The 17,219-nt window shown below is 43.3% G+C and overlaps 1 protein-coding gene across 8 annotated transcripts in view; it reads left to right on the plus strand.

Moving 5' to 3' along the window:
- ATP2B3 (ATPase plasma membrane Ca2+ transporting 3) overlaps nt 1–17,219 on the plus strand; it is a 435,183-nt gene that overhangs the window by 281,820 nt on the left and 136,144 nt on the right. For all 8 annotated transcript variants that reach the window (XM_077478862.1, XM_077478864.1, XM_077478865.1 and 5 more), the window contains exons 5-6: nt 9,157–9,414; nt 15,981–16,106. In XM_077478862.1, coding sequence (XP_077334988.1) covers nt 9,157–9,414; nt 15,981–16,106 — 384 coding nt within the window. The remainder of the gene's footprint in view (nt 1–9,156; nt 9,415–15,980; nt 16,107–17,219) is intronic.

Raw genomic sequence — 17,219 nt, forward strand, 5'->3', positions numbered from 1 at the left:
TGTTTACTATACACAGCGGGAGGAAGCTTCTCATTCGCCAGGAGCGATCGAGAGGGGGTGGCCAGAAACCAATGGCCATCCCCTCATCCCGGATCGCTCCTGAAGCGAAACGGACCGCCGCATCCAGCGGGAGGGGGTCCGATCGGACCCCCCACCCGCTGGAAGGCAAGCACGTACATGTGCGTGCTTGTGCCTGTACATGCCATTCTGATGACGTACATTGGCATGCGGCGGTCCTTAAGTGGTTAAAAAATATATATTTTGGGTCACTTTTATTCCAATTACAAGGAATGTAAACATCCCTTTTAAGAGGTCCTGTCATGCTTTTTTTCTATTACAAAGTGAGATATGGGGGTCAAAAATACCTCAGATTTTACATCCTCACTAAAATGTAATTTTTTATTTTTTGCAAAAAAAAATTTCCCCTTTAACATCTTTCCCTCATTCGGCATCCAGGCATTAAGGGGAGCGGACGCGATCATCTCGACCACTACCGACAGCTCCGATAAGCAGCGGAGACGTCCAGAGAGCAGTGGGAAAGGGGGCCCTCTCCTGCCCCCGATAAAAGTGATCTTGCGGCAAATCCACCACAGAGATCACTTTTATCTGAAAGCGGACCACCCGCTGTTGAAGAGGAAACCGGGGCTATGGCAGCTATCTGTTGCCATAACAATTGTATTTCACTTCAAAGAGCCGACGTACAACTGCGGCGGGCGGTCCTTATGTGGTTAAATATATTGGCTATTATTATATGATAGTAGTTTCCCAATTCCTGGTCTTCAGAGGCAGTGGTGGTGTATCCTGGGCCCCATAAGTGCCTTTAAGGGAAACGGTGAATACACCACCACAGCCTCTGAAGACCAGGAATTGGGAAACCTCTAAACCTTAGAAACATTAGATCTTGGATATTTTTAATTTTTTTTTGTACAGATTCTAACCATATTGGAATACCTAAAAAAAAAAAAAAAAAAAAGTAACAGAACAGACTGAACAAGAAATTTGGGGATAAACCATACAAAGTGTTTATTTATAAACCGTTTGTTGGACGAATGTCACAAGCATTCATCCAGACTGTGTGAATTTTCCTAATTTTTTTAATACTATGACTTTTTATGATTGTCAAATCTAGTGACCAAAATGTGTTATATTTTTTTCTGAAATACCTCAGGGTTAAAAAAAAATATAGGGCAGGTTGAATACTAGATGGAGATGTCCATCAAAGTGTGTGTGCTGCAGGTGAATAGGGTATCACTGTGATGCATTAGGCTGGCGTGGCACTGTGCTGCAGGGGGGTGGGCTAGCATTGTGTTGCAGGTTTCTTGGGTAGCACTGTTTCTGGTGGCTAGGATGGTACTGTGCTGCAGGTGGATGGGGTGGCAGTGTGTTGCATTTGACTTGGATGGCACAGTGCTGCAGTGGGACGGACTGGCACTGTGTTGCAAGTTGTTTGGATGGAACTCTGCTACAAGTAGCTTTGGTGGCACTGTGCAGATGATGGATAGGGTAGCACTGTGCTACAGGGGAATGGGGTGCACTGTGCTGCAGGTAGCTGGGGTGGCACTGTATTGCGGGTAGCACTGTGTTGCAGGTGACTTAGGTGGCACTGTGTTGTGGGTGGCACTGTGCTGCAGATGGTTGGGGTGGTACTGTGCTGCAGATGGTTGGGTTGTGCTGCAGATGGTTGGGTTGTGCTGCAGATGGTTGGGTTGTGCTGCAGATGGTTGGGTTGAAATTGTGCTGCAGATGGGTTGAGTGGCGCTGTGCTGCAGATGGTTTGAGTGGCGCTGTGCTGCAGATGGTTTGAGTGGCGCTGTGCTGCAGATGGTTTGAGTGGTGCTGTGCTGCAGATGGTTGGGTTGACATTGTGCTGCAGATGATTGGAGTGGCGCTGTGCTGCAGATGGTTGGAGTGGCGCTGTGCTGCAGATGGTGGGAGTGGCGCTGTGCTGCAGATGGTGGGAGTGGCGCTGTGCTGCAGATGGTTGGGTTGGCACTGTGCAGCAGATAGTTGGAGTGGCATTTTTAAGAGCTTTCTAGTGCTAAACCATTTCATCCAATTTCTTGGGTGGCACTGTGCTGATGGTGGATAGGTTGGAACTGTGCTGCAGGTGGCTAGCATGGCACTGTGCTACAGGGAGATGGGGTGGCACTGTGTTGCAAGCTGCTTCGGTAGCACTCTGCCACCAGTAGCTGGAGGGGGGGGGGGCACTGTACTCATGGTGTGGTGGATAGAGTGGCACTGTGTTGCAGGTGGCTGGCATGGCACTGTGCTACAGGGGGGTGGGGTGAACTGTGCTGCAGGTGGCTGGGGTGGCACTATGCTGAAGGTGGCTGGGGTGGCTCTGGCTCCAGGTGGGCTGGGTTACGCTTTGCTGCAGGTAGCTGGAGTGGCACTGTGTTGCAGGTGGCAGACAGGGGTGGCACTGTGTTGCAGGTAGCCCGCGTAGCACTGTGTTTCAGGTGGCTGGGGTGGAACTGTTCTCCAGTGATAAGAAAAAAAAAAAACCTCAATGGCCCTTCTCAATTTGATCACTTTAACTGAACAGCCAACCCCTGGCTGAACAAAATGCCACCAAGCCCATTCTTACAATTGTAGCCATCAGCTTGATTTAACCAAGTGAAGTCCAAGACGTTTCAAAATGGTTTAAGGATGGTAAGCGGTTAATTTAAAGCATGACTTAATTAGTTGTGTACATGTCAGGTACTCTTAAGTGAAGTACACCTTCATCAGGGTCATTGGATGTTGATGAGTACATTTGTATATTTGCAGATGCCCTATAACTAAATGACAAGAAACATTGAGTTGAGTTGTGCTAACTGCAAGCTCAGCAAAACACAGATTTTTCCCGTAACAGCGTATGTTGTAAATTACTTTTGTTCTTGACCTACAAACCCAAATTCTGTCATCATACGACATTAATAAAACACATGTGTAGGTGTATATAGGGGCCTACAGTGAAGAATTACAGCAGGGGGGTTTGTAAACCTGATTTCAATGCTCAGGCTCACACTCCATGGCCAAGAAGGCTTTACCATGGGGCGGGCTATCACTCTTCGGTCACAACTGAGTTGTAGAAGGGCCTCTGGTTATAGGTCAGGTTGGCTGTTCCGTTAAATACCCAGCCCAACTAACACTAGGGTCTTGCGGTACTTGGCTGTGGGTTCGCAGTGTTAGAAATGCAAAAGGCTGAATGCATTGAGTACCCCTTTTACTCATAAACAGCCCGGTGGGAGTGGTTCTCCTGCTGTGCATTCTGGTTAAAGGTACTTAAGGTACTGACGCCATTTTGAAGGGTCTCTTTTCAGGGTTCGTTATCCCGACCTCATGGCCCTCCTGGCCGTAAAGTCTTGGGGCCTACCGATCCAGGGGTGGTCCTGTGCTGTCTTGCCTGCGGGGAGAAGCCAAGCGACTGGAGGATCCAGGGGAGGACTTTTTCAGGAGAGGACCGAGCAACAAGGCTGGTATCTCTGGAAGAGCCTGGAGACTCAGTTAGAGGATGCATCCCAGGTCACCTACCACACAGTATCGCTGGATCGGCTGAAGGAAACTGGTACTGTGTGACAACTCTTTAATTTCTCAACAAGTTGCTGGTTGTGCTTTCCTGTGGCAGAGGATTGCACAACGATTCCGTTATACTGACATGTCTGTGGCAGAGACTTTGTTTGAGCATTTCTCCGGCTGCTAGATCAGTGAGAGAGGCCTATCTGGTGGTTGCTAGATCCAGCCTGTGGAAGCTGTTTGTCCTCTGGATCAAAGAAATACCTCTAACCCGCAATTACAAGGTACCTGAACTCCCCTTAACCCTCTATCCCTCTATTGCAAAACTTCATGTTTTTTTCAAATAAATCTTTTTAAAAAGAACTAAGTGTCGGAGCTAACATTCTACATTCTTTAACCACTTAACAACCGGCCCATAGCCGAATTATGGCTACAGAGCGGTTGCTTAACTCTGGGAGGCCGTCATATGATGTCCTCCCAAAATTCCGCTCTCGCGCGCCCCCGGGGCACGCACTCCAGAGCATTACGGATCACGGTAAACGGCCGCTCATCGCGTCAAATAACAGAGCGATCACTTGTAAACAAACCTGTTATGATGCCGGTTCCTCCCTCCCCTCTCTGTACCGATCAGTACAGTGGAGGGGAGAGATCGGTGTCAGCAGCGCTGTGGGCTGGATCTGCAGTGCCCACAGCGCTGCTCACCGACAATTAACCCCTCAATTCCCTGCCAATACTCTGCAATACCCAGCAATGCCCTGCCAATACTCTGCAATACCTAGCAATGCCCTGCCAATACTCTGCAATACCCAGCAATGCCCTGCCAATACTCTGCAATACCCTGCCAATACTCTGCAATGCCCTGCCAATACTCTGCAATGCCCTGCCAATACTCTGCAATGCCCTGCCAATACTCTACAATGCCCTGCCAATACTCTGCAATACCCAGCAATGCCCTGCCAATACTCTGCGATGCCCTGCCAATACCCTGCAATACCCAGTAATGCCCTGCCAATACTCTGCAATGTCCTGCCAATACTCTGCAATACCCAGCAATGCCCTGCCAATACTCTGCAATGTCCTGCCAATACTCTGCAATACCCAGCAATGCCCTGCCAATACTCTGCAATACCCAGCAATGCCCTGCCAATACTCTGCAATACCCAGCAATAATCTGCAATACCCAGCAATACTCTGCAATAGCCTGCAATACCCTGCCAATACTCTGCCATAAATTGCCATACTCGGTGATACCCAGCCATACTCGGTGATACCCTGCAATACCCAGCCATACTCGGTGATACCCTGCAATACCCAGCCATACCCAGTGATACTCTGCAATACCCAGCCATACTCGGCCATGCTCAGCCATACTCTGATACCCTGCAATACCCAGCCATACTCGGTGATACCCTGCAATACTCCGTCATACCCAGCCATGCTCGCCCATCCTTGGCTGTACTCAGCCTCTGTATGTTTCCAGGCTGTGGAAGTCTCACACATGTGGTATCGCCGTAGTCAGGAGGAGTAGGAGAATCTATTTTGGGATGTCATTTTTGGTATGTACATGCTACGTGTTAGAAATATTGTATAAATGGACAACTTTGTGTTAAATAAAAAATGCATTTTAACCACTTCCCGCCCGCTGGCCGTCATATGACGTCCTTGACTTTGTGCGGGGATATCTGAATGATGGGTATAGCTACAGGCATCATTCAGAGATCATCTTTTTCAGCCGCTTCCCTACACCATAAGAACAATCATAGCAGCTGTTACGCTGCTTGATCATTCTTACAGGAGGCGAGAGGGGACGACCCCCCTCCCGCCGCCCTCCGGTCCTTCTACCGACTCGCCAATACGATCAAAGCCAGAATATTTTTTTATTTTTTTATTTTTTTTATTTCAGGCTTCCCAGCCTAGAGGTGAGATGTGGGGTCTTATTGACCCCATATCTCACTGTAAAGAGGACCTGTCATGCCATATTCCTATTACAAGGGATGTTTACATTCCTGTTTAAATTCCTTGTAATAGGAATAAAAGTGATCAAAACATTTATTTTTTGGGAAAAAAAGTCAAACTAAAATAAATAAAGTAAAATGAACAATAAAAAAAAAAAATTAAAGCGCCCCTGTCCCCATGTGCTCGCATGCAGAAGGGAACACATGCATAAGTCCCGCCCATATATGAAAATGATGTTCAAACCACACATGTGAGGTATCACTGTGACCTAGACCTCCTCTGTAACTCAAAACATGTAACCAGTAAAAAAAAATTAGCGTCACCTATGGGGATTTTTAAGTAGCGAAGTTTGGCACCATTCCACGAGCGTGTGCAATTTTGAAGGGTGACATGTTAGGTATCTATTTACTCAGCGTAAGTTCATCTTTCACATTATGCAAAAACATTGGGCTAACTTTACTGTTTTGTTTTTTTTAAGCACAAAACTGTTTCTTTTCCAAAAAAAAACGCGTTTGAAAAATTGCTGCACAAATACCGTGCGAGATAAAAAGTTGCAACAACCACCATTGTATTCTTTAGGATCTTTGCTAAAAAAACATATATAATGTTTTAGGGTTCTATGTAATTTTCTAGCAAATAAATGATGATTTTTACATGTAGGAGAGAATTGTCAGAATTGGTGCTCCCTGCATGTTGGGCCTCTGTATGTGACCAGGCTGTGTAAAAAGCTCACACATGTGGTATCGCCATACTCGGGAGTAATAGCAGAATGTGTTTTGGGGTGTAATTTGTGGTATACATATGATGTGTGTGAGAAATAACCTGCAAATATGACAATTTTGTGAAAAAAAAAAAGGAAAAACAAAAATCTTGATTTTGCAAAGAATTGTGGGAAAAAATGACAACTTCAAAAAATTCACCATGCCTCTTACTAAATACATTGGAATGTCTTCTTTCCAAAAAAGGGTCATTTGGGGGGTATTTGTACTTTTCATGTTAGGGTCTCAAGAAATGAGATAGGCCGTCAGTACTTCAGGTGTGATCAATTTTCAGATATTGGCACCATAGCTTGTGGACTTATTTTTACCAAAGATATGTAGTAGTATAAATTTTGGCCAAAATTTATGAAGAAAAATTACTAATCTGCAAAATTGTATAACAGAAACGAAGAAAAATTCTTTTTTTTACAGAATTTTTGGTCTTTTTTCTTTTATAACGGACATAACGGTAAGCAAAAAAAAAAAAAACAGCAGTTCCTTCGGGGTTAAGTGCTACACATACACTATTAGATTAAAGAGACCCACTCCACCTATGTCTTGAACTTATGTAACGCTCAATTCAAGAGTCCATATTAGGCCTGGTCTTTAACAATCCATTACAGCATGGTTCTGAGTTCTTTACACTGGTCAGGTTCAGTTCATTTTGTCCACATATGGATATTCTTTCATAAAAGTGCTCCAGCTTCATGATGTAACCCACTAGGGGGAAAAGAACGCATGACATTTCCCCAAAGGAGAAGGCTAGTTTATGGACAGTCTACATCTATAGTTCCATATAGGTCTTAAGTTTCTGATGAAGGACTAAGCTCCTACTCTGCAGAACACTAACCTCCCCTTTCAATCTCTTACCTCCAACTCTTTGAGCTCCATCTCTCTTTACTACTCATACCTGCAACTAGGAGTTAGTAATAGAAGTAGTGTCAAAAGTGTCCGATGTGTCCGCCATGATGTCGCAGTCATGATAAAAATCACAGATCGTCGCCATTACTAATAAAAAAAATGATAATAAAAATGCCATAAAACTATGCCCTATTTTGTAACGGGATAACTTTTGCGCAAACCAATCAATATACGCTTATTGCGATTTTTTTTTTACCAAAAATATGTAGAAGAATACATATTGGCCTAAACTGAGAAAGCAATTAGTTTTATTATATATTTTTTGGGGATATTTATTATAGCAAAAAGAGAAAAATATTGTTTTTTTTTATAATTGTCCCTCTTTTTTTGTTTATAGCGCAAAAAATAAAAACCGCAGAGGAGATCAAATACCTCTATTAGTGGGAAAAAAAGGATTTCAATTTTGTTTGGGTGCATCATCGCATGATCGTATAATTGTCAGTTAAAGCAACGCAGTGCCGAATCGCAAAAAGTGCTCTGGTCAGGATGGGGGCAAATTCTTTCCGGGGCTGAAGTGGTTAAGATAAAACATATATATTATTAATATTATTTAAAACATGAGGACAAACAGTACAATTATAATGCAATTCAATACAGGAGGGATCAGAGGGCCCTGCTCATTAGAGCTTACAATCTAGGAGGGAGGGTCAAGTGATACAAAAGGTAATAACTGTGGGGGATGATCTGATGGAGAAAGTAAAAGTGCAGTTGTTAGGTGTGGGCCAGATAGGCTTCTCTGAAGAGAAGGGTTTTCAGGAAATGTCTAAAAGCAAGCAGAGTAGGAGATGGCTGGACAGATTGGGTTAGGGACTTCCAGAGGATGGGAGAGGCTCAGAAAAAGGATGAACACTCAGGGACAGTCCCTCTCTCACAAGGCCTAGCAGCCAACAAGGTGCTTATTCAGGAACAAAGTCTTTGTCACAGATGTTGTTGCAGAACATGTAGGAAACTAAGCTGTTGAATACTTGTAGGATACCTGGATCTTTCAGCCAGCTTGGGGATATCCACAATTCTCTCGGTTACTTCAACCCTTCCAGGCTCTTGTTAAGAAAACCAAACTCACATGGGGTGTTCTTCTAAAGAGTCCTCCCCTGGAATGCTAGAAGTACAATGAGTCTCTCCCGAACCGGAGACGGCACCCAACCAACTCAGAAAAACCTATAGAGCAGGCTCTTCAGGAACCCGCTGCTACACATATATATATATATATATATATATATATATATATATATATATATATATATATATCCAACCATCCAACCCACATATGAAAGATCACACCTTTATCTATATAGTTGGATGTGTTCAGGCTAAGGGGAGACCAAGAAATGAAAGGACACTTCACCTCACTGATATGGAGCGTATATGAGACTTGGTCACCATATATGGTGTCGATTATAATAAAGACACACACCTAATGGGAATAAATGAAGGAAGTATATCAGGGTTTCCACTTCACTAGCCATATAGCCGTGTTACCAACAACACATGAGATGGTCAAAAAACCTTAATACTGCTGCACTCACCTGCAAAGAGGGGGGTGGCAAAAGCACATTGGTTCAAACTTTAATGGATGAAAAACAAGCTGGGAATGCACATCTAGATGCAACGTCAATCAGAATTGATGCACCTGCAAACTATATCCAAGAGGAGAAAAGGTAAATATACCCTCACCAGATAAGCCATACACGCAATCAACCTTAAATAAAGCAAACAATGTATATCTCACCCCAAAACAGGAAGTGTTTAATTCAATGTCCAGTCCAGCAAGTGTGGGCAAATCTCCCTAGAAGCAAGACAGATCACAAACCTTTCCATACTCTTTCCAAAGCCAAAAGAAAACTTTTGTTGAAGTTTTGTGTAGTACCTCCAGCTTCAGAAATCCAGGGACCAGTTTTTATGTTCCAGTCCGATTAATATTTCAATGACTTTTCTGTAAATTGTTATGTATGGCAGATAAAAGGAGGCTTGAAGATTCTTTATTACGAAATGTTAAATTTTATGTTCTTCTTATCTCTTCTAGACTGTGGGAATGTGCAGACTGGAGGCCACGAAGATGGGGAGGCAGAGGCTGGGTGGATTGAGGGAGCCGCCATTTTGTTGTCTGTCATTTGTGTGGTGTGGGTGACGGCCTTCAATGACTGGAGTAAGGAGAAGCAGTTCCGCGGGCTGCAGAGTCGCATTGAGCAAGAGCAAAGATTCTCTGTCATCAGAAATGGACAAGTCATACAGATCCCCGTGGCTGAGCTCGTTGTGGGAGACATCGCCCAAATCAAATATGGTAAGATGGGAACATCTTGTAACATAAATATTAATGCATATACTGTTATATCTTAAATAATATACATTAACTTGTTGCCCAGAGAATCATAGAGAATGGCACAGGTAGGGATACAGCCGAACTACAACATAATCATACACGTGAATGTGCTGCGGGGTTCTTAGGTCCAAAAAGTCCACAGGTCCAAAGATATCCCTGGCAGCTCCTCAATGAGACTGAAATCTCTGCAATATATCCTTGTATTCTTTTCTTTTAATCCTTTTCTGGCATTTGACTTATCCTTTCCTTCAGTACTCTATTCTCATTACTTTCTATATGATACTACCAGGGGATTTCTATACCTCTGTTTCAGGGATGCTTCCAAGCCCAACTTCTGTGGATGGTGTTATACCTTCAATGTGCCACGCAGCCTTGACTTTATGGTTAGAACCTTTCTGTGTTTATTGACTGTGAACAATAAATGACAGCTTGCTTGTTAGCTAAGTCAGACAAGCCACCCTCTCTCCCCACAGGGCTGCCCGACAACGTTGCTAGCAAGGAGATGGCTGCTTAATAACTGTTGCTTGTTTCAGCTCCAATATTTTTTTCAGTTGATGGCAGGAGTAGTTCAGGTGGTTGGGATCCTGACATCCTCCCCTCTCTCTTCATTACCATTGCCACCACTTGTCTCGGGCACGTGCTTGGAGCCAAGACAAGAGCCGGTTATCATGCAACTATGAAGGGAAATACGGGTCAAGGCACCAATATGTTGTGATATATAGAGGGATGACTAATAATTATCATTGTAAAACGAATTGTCACAGGGGCCACGTACCTGATGTGAGACCGAAGTAGTGGGGAGGCCTCCCTTGCACCTTTGGTCCTTTAAGCCTCTGGAGATGGAGACAGAGACTTGGTGGACACTGAGTGGCACGGGTGCCAGGGGTGCGGAGCACCTTGCAAGCCTTAGTCCTAGATCCGAGCTGAGGTCAAGTGAAGTTTGGCAATGAAGTATAAAAGGGTTAATAAGAAGAAGAATGGTTGAGATCCAAGCCAGGATTGGTTCCAATCTGGTAGCTGTGTACAAAAGGAGCAAAAAAGTAGAATGGTCAAGGTAAAAATCAGAGGTCAATGGCAAGCAGCAACCAAGAGTAGTCAAATATGTTTCCAGGTCACAACAAGTTCAGACAGATCACACACTGGCACAGAAACAAGGGGGGACTGAAGATAATCCAGCAATTTGGCAGTGTCTGGGCTGGGCTTATATAGGGAAGTTTTAGGTCAATTCCTGTGCGCCTCCTGGGTATTTTCCCGCCTTTTTCCATGAGGTTGAACTCACTTCCTGTGCACCTCCTGGGCATTTTCCCACCATTTTCCATCAGGTTGAGGTCACTTCCTGTGCGCCTCCTGAGCATTTTCGTGCCCTTTTCCATCAGGTCTTCTGCGCAGGTGCGGGATGGCGCACTAAGGCATCTTTGGAGCATGCTCAGTTGGCACAGATTTCCTCTTGCGGCAACATGCCATTGGTGCATGCATAGTAAGCCCTAGACTCTTACATGGATCTCCACAGCAACGACTTCAACGGTTCTTTCCCAAAGACATACTTTTATTGGACATCAGAGCAGGTGACAGAGGAACAGGCAGGTTAAATGGCAAGATATTTAGAATATTCATGCAACAATCAGACACCTTTAGAGAACTATATTTCTCCTGTCATAAAGAACCTACCCTAATATACACGTTTTTCTCATTCAGTAAAATATAAAGCAATGTGATTGGTCAGTTTAAGTAGCCCCTTTCATCTTCTGGGTAATGCCTCTTGGCCTCGGACAGCTGCAGTTATAAATTCTAATCCAAGTTGTCCGGATATTTCCTAAATTGCATTCTTTTACTATTAATTACATAAACAAGTTACCCTTTGAAGAATGCTATTTACCATAAACAAGTACGCCATAAATACCTAAGACCTCTTTTGATGTTCAGTTATCATAATTAAATACTCCTTGTTTTGTTTATGGGCAAACTACATTTTAATTGTTGGCCAACTCAGCGTCTGATCTTTGTCAAAAGGGCGTGTGCCAGGATTGTGTCTTGCATACAAACGTTACATAATTGTCGTGCCACAAACATGAACATTGTGACGTACTGCAAAGAATTTCAGCTCTTGAGTGCCACCCTTTGGGCCCCTTCTGCTAATTTTGTGTTTGGTGAGCATTGATTCCGAGCATGCTTGTTTGTACTTTCGACTTTTGTGTGACAGATTTGTGTACTGACCATACGAAAATCTGAAGTCAAACCGTTGTCCGCCGAAAATGTACTTGCCTGCCATCCAACATTTGTTGTCCGAAAGTTGGACAACAATTGTCAAAAGGAGCGTACTAACGGTAAGATTTTAGGACAACAGTCTGTCAACAGACAATCCCCTGCCAATCATTTTGGAAATTTGCAAATCACCTCCAAAGAGTCATTAGCTATCCTTTTGTTGTGTAAATATTTAGCAGGCCTGGTCAGACCCTGGCCTGGTTAATATGTCAGCCCGTAACATACAAGAATGTATATATAATAAGAATGTATGTATGATATACACTGTGTATATATATATATATATATATATATATATATATATATATATATATATATATAATATATATATATATATATATATATATATATATATATACACACACACATATGCACATAAAATTATACCCACAATACACTACAACAAACAGCACACGAAGAAGTCGATTTACTGAGGTTCCATATGAGTAAAAATGTTACATCAGCATTTCGAGAGCATGGTGACCTTCTTCTTCAAGGTAACAGACAGAAATGGTCTCTGTCCATCACCATGAAAAAAAGGACCATCATTCTCACGTACCTGGTGACGACTAGAATGTCGTAGAGGCCTCTTTTGCACCTCCTGCCCAACACTCCTGAAGGTGGAGACAGAGAGTGTGAAGGCACGAGTGCCTGAGTAGCTGGCTGGTGAAGTCCGCTCTTAGGTGGATGAAGCTGGGGGCTGCAGTCCTAAGAACAGGATACTGAAGCAGCTGGGTTCCAAAGTGGAAGATGGTAGCAGAGGCGGTATACAGACAGCGACCAGCGGCAGCCGGGTAACATGGGATCGAGTCAGCAGGCAGAGCAAGTTCAGGAAGCAGGCCAAGGTTAGTAACAAGATAACAAAAATATTACTCCCTGTTGGGTTCCAAATAGTCAATAAAATACATTACCATTAAATTACCAATAACCACTCTACAATATCCCATAAAGATCATGGTAAGCTATACAAAATATATAGACATAAGTACATAAATGAATAGCAGTTGATACAGGTGATGAGTTTGATATGGTGATCCATCAATTCCAATCAATAAGTGCTCTCTTCTTCTTCTTCTTAGTGCAAGTGTCTAGGTATTCAATAGTGACAATCCAAATGATAATTAAGACTGTGCACTCCATAGTGCCCTCCACCGTTTACCCAATGCACTCACCTCCCAAGGAGACCCACAGTCCAATGGCACCTTCTCCTTAGGGGTATATGTCCAGCAATCTGACATTTCTCTTTCTGTATAAAGGCTCCCAATCTCTTAAATGGTGTTCCTCATAAGTAGATACCATAAGGGTAGGAAATTATTTGACATAGTGCATCTGTAAATGTCAGTTTTATAGTTATTTTATTAAAAGTTAATGTTTTAAACAGTAAATGCTATATCAAGTTCTTTCCTACCCTTATGGTATCTACTTATAAGGAAGTCATTTAATGGTCCGTGCGCGCTTATGTTACTGCTGTCTCCACCCAAAGTGTTTCCCCTCAGAAGGCGTCAACTGGGATTGGAGCTCATACATCTATTGCCTCTTTGCCTAGTGTCAGAAACCATGAAATCAGACTGAGACCGAAGTACAGTTAAATCACACTTGTTTAATAATAAAAGTAAAAAGAACAAATGTAGTCAAAACATAGCCAAAGTTCAGTAACCGGAACGGATAGTCAGCCAAGCCAGAAGTCAGGAATGTAGAATGTAGTGGAACAGCAAGCAGGATCTGGAGGCAGAAGGGATGTCAGCAAAGCAAGTTTTGAACAGGATCACAGGAGATAATTTCTGTGATGTTGATCAAGGCGAAGGCAGAGAACCTCTGGACTGGACGGTTTAAGTAGGCAAGACTGACGAGCAGGATATCATCAACAGCTGAGTAACTGTGGAGAGATAGGAGCTGGCAATTAGCTGACAGCTGAGCGGCCAGCTCAGAGAAGGAAGGGCTAAGCCCAGCTCTAAAACCTAGAAGTATCAGCATGTGAGCAATGCACATGTGCACAAATATGAGCATAAGCCCGCAGTGGTCTTCTGGTGCTGGGAATCTGGTTTACCTTACAACTGTGCTCTTGAAAATGATGTGGCACCGTAAAGCCATGCATCCACTATTTACAAGAGTTTTCTATGGATGTCTGTGTGGTATGGTTTGATGAAGAGGTTGTCTCCTCGCTAACTACTTGTCAAACTGTCGCAGGGATGGATGGGGGAATGATAGGGAGTAGGGAGGGCGCTTTGCCTGACCTCGTAGCTAGGCTTACAAAGCACGTATTATAGGAACATGGTACCAAGCACTAGATAGCACAGTAACACATGTACTTTCCCCCCTGGGGTCAGAACACTGAAGTGAGAGGTTTATATTTGAGAAACTTAGTGCTATGACTGTGTAGGTTTATGGTGAATGGCTTGATGCCGAGGACATTTAAAGAGTAACTCCACTTTTGTTGAGAAAAAAAAACATTCTCCTCTGGGTGATCTATGTATATTGCAAGAATTATAACAACGTTGGTTGCAGATTCCTCCCTTTTGTTATGCTGAAGAAATCCCTGTGTGTTTGTCTGTGCCTCTGAACTGAGTGGGTCAAATGGGAGTAGTTCCATAATTGTCAGGTGTGCAGCTGCAGAGCACTAATGAGGAAATCTGCTGGGCCTGAATCCCTTTAGGCCGGGTTCATACTGGTACGACAAACGGTCCAACATTGGAAGCTAATGTCGCAAATCAATGTTTCCTTATGGGAGCCGTCTTGACTGGTCCGACTCAAGTCGGTCTGACTTTGAAAATGCTCCCTGCACTACTTTGGTCTGACTTTGATCCTACTTCAGCCCATTGACTATCATTGAAGTAGGATCAAAGTCGGATCCTTGTCCTAACCATCCGACTTGGGCATCCGACATTGTGTTATTTCCTGCCCCCTGCTGTAGCCCCTCCCAGTGTGTGTTAGTTTTGATTGGTCAAAGGACAAGTCGTACTATCTGAAAAGTCAGATCAAAGTAGTATCCTGTTCATGAAAGTCGGATGGAAGTAGAACCAATGTAGGACCAATGTAGGACTGATGTCAAAGAGCAAAGTGGGATGAAATCCGTACTACTGTCGCGTAGTATAGTGTGAACCCGGCCTTAGACATGTTCCTATTGAAAGTATCTCTCCAAAAATGACATTTTTGTTGCAGGGTATTCCTGAAATCTGACTTGTATCTTGGTGCAGACTTCTGGGAAAATTGATGAGCCAATCACACAAGCAGGAAATCATGTTTCTGGGGAGTGGTCAGTACACAGTATCTTGGCCTAGGCCAGTGATGGCGAACCTTGGCACCCCAGATGTTTTGGAACTACATTTCCCATGATGCTCACCTATACTGCAGAGTGCATGAGCATCATGGGAAATGTAGTTCCAAAACATCTGGGGTGCCAAGGTTCGCCATCACTGGCCTAGGCCGACAGATGACAGGGCGGGTATTAAACAAGAAGGGATGTGGCCTTGACAGGAAAGGGGTGGGTCATACTTAAATTAGGGGGTCATGAATTTAGTCAGGCTTAGGGCAACACAAAATCTAAATACATCACTGCAGTACACAGTCTATGTATAGAACAACTCCAGGTAGCCATATTGCATTGCATTCTCAGAAAATTACAGCAGCTGTAGATTGAAAAGGAAAGGTCATGTGTTTTAACACCATTCAAGTACAATATGATTAGTGTCGAAATTATATGCGCTATATTTTTCTTTTCTTTATTTGCTACCCCCCCCCCCCCCCCCCACACACACACACACACACGAAAGTGGAGTTACCCTTTAAGATTTGTGATTCTGAACCTGAAAAAATTCAAATATCAAATGATGGCTAGAAGACTTGTGGCTGCAAAACTATTAACACCAATAAATGTGCAAACAAACTAAATCAACAAGACTAATTGACCTGTTTTCTCTTGCATACTTAATTGATAAAAAAAAAAAAAAAAAAAGACAACAGTGGTTAGGTCTCCTGCTACTGCTTACTTTTTTTTTTACCGTCAGTGGTTTTTCCAGATAAAGCGGCTGGTAATACATGCACTCTAATTTCTCCAAACGGAGGAAAATAAAGTTTTTATCTCCGCTTTTAAAAACTTTGAAATTGTAATAAATCAGAAGCGGTGTTTTGCTCCTTGACACATCCTGCTCTGCGTGGTCTCCCACAGCACTGACTCACACGTACTGATGGTTCAATGCTGTGAACAACATTAATATTGCAGGAGAAAATGAACTTCATTCATTTTTTAATATTCTCTGATGTTCCAGGCGACCTGCTGCCCACAGATGGAGTTCTGATCCAGGGAAACGATCTGAAGATTGATGAAAGCTCGTTGACAGGAGAATCGGATCACGTGCGCAAGTCTGTAGAAAAGGACCCGATGCTGCTTTCTGGTGAGGACATGGACCTTTACATGACACCATAGATCTGTGTAAATTCATTCGGTTTGATCAGCTTTTTTTTTTTTTGTCCAATTCTTCTGATAGCTATTGGTTTGGTTTCTGGAATCTTAACTGCTTCAGCCCCCGGAAGATTTTACCCCCTTCCTGACCAGAGCACTTTTTTACGATTCCGCACTGCGTTGCTTTAACTGACAATCGCACGGTCATGCGACGTTGCACCCAAAAAAAAGTGGCGTCCTTATTTTTCCAGAAATAGAGCTTTCTTGTGGTGGTATTTGATCACCTCTGCGTTTTTTATTTTTTGCGCTATAAACAAAAAAGAGAGCATCAATTTTGAAAAAAAAAGCAATATGTTTTACTTTTTGCTATAATAAATAACCCCCAAAAATATATAAAAAAAAAAATTTTTTTTCCTCAGTTTAGGCCGATATGTATTCTTCTACATATTTTTGGTAAAAAAAAATCGCAATAAGCATATATTGATTGGTTTGCACAAAAGTTATAGCGCCTATAAAATAGGGGATCGTTTTATGGCATTTTTATTATAATTTTTTTTTATTAGTAAAGGCGATTTTTATCGTGACTGCGACATTATGGCGGACACATCGGACACTTTTGACACTATTTTGGGACCATTGTCATTTATACAGCAATCAGTGCTATAAAAATGCACTGTGTAAATGACACTGGCAGTGAAGGCGTTAAACACTAGGGGGCGAGCAAGGGGTTAAGTGTGCCCTAGGGAGTGATTGTAACTGTGGGGGGATGGACTTCCACTCACATGACAGGGAGCAGTATATCCCTGTCCTGTCACAAGGCATAATGGGGAAATGCCTTGTTTACATAGGCACTTCCACGTTCTGTGGCTCCATGACATGATTGCTGGGAGACCGGCGGACATTGAGTCCACTGGTCCCGCGGGCATGGTCACGCTGTACGCAGCGGGTGCGTGCTAGCCCCGCTGATTAAAGGGGACGTACAGGTACGCCAATTTGCCCACCGATGCCATTGTGCCGACGTATATTGGTGTGCGAGTGGTTAAATTATATCTAAAACTTTTTACATTTTAGCTAGAGATAGAGTAGGGAATTGTAAAAACCTATT

This window comes from Lithobates pipiens, unplaced genomic scaffold (assembly GCF_037356315.1).
Source record: "Lithobates pipiens isolate NorthernLeopardFrog02 unplaced genomic scaffold, aLitPip1_a1.2 Scaffold_1, whole genome shotgun sequence".
Classification (NCBI taxonomy): Eukaryota; Metazoa; Chordata; class Amphibia; order Anura; family Ranidae; genus Lithobates; species Lithobates pipiens.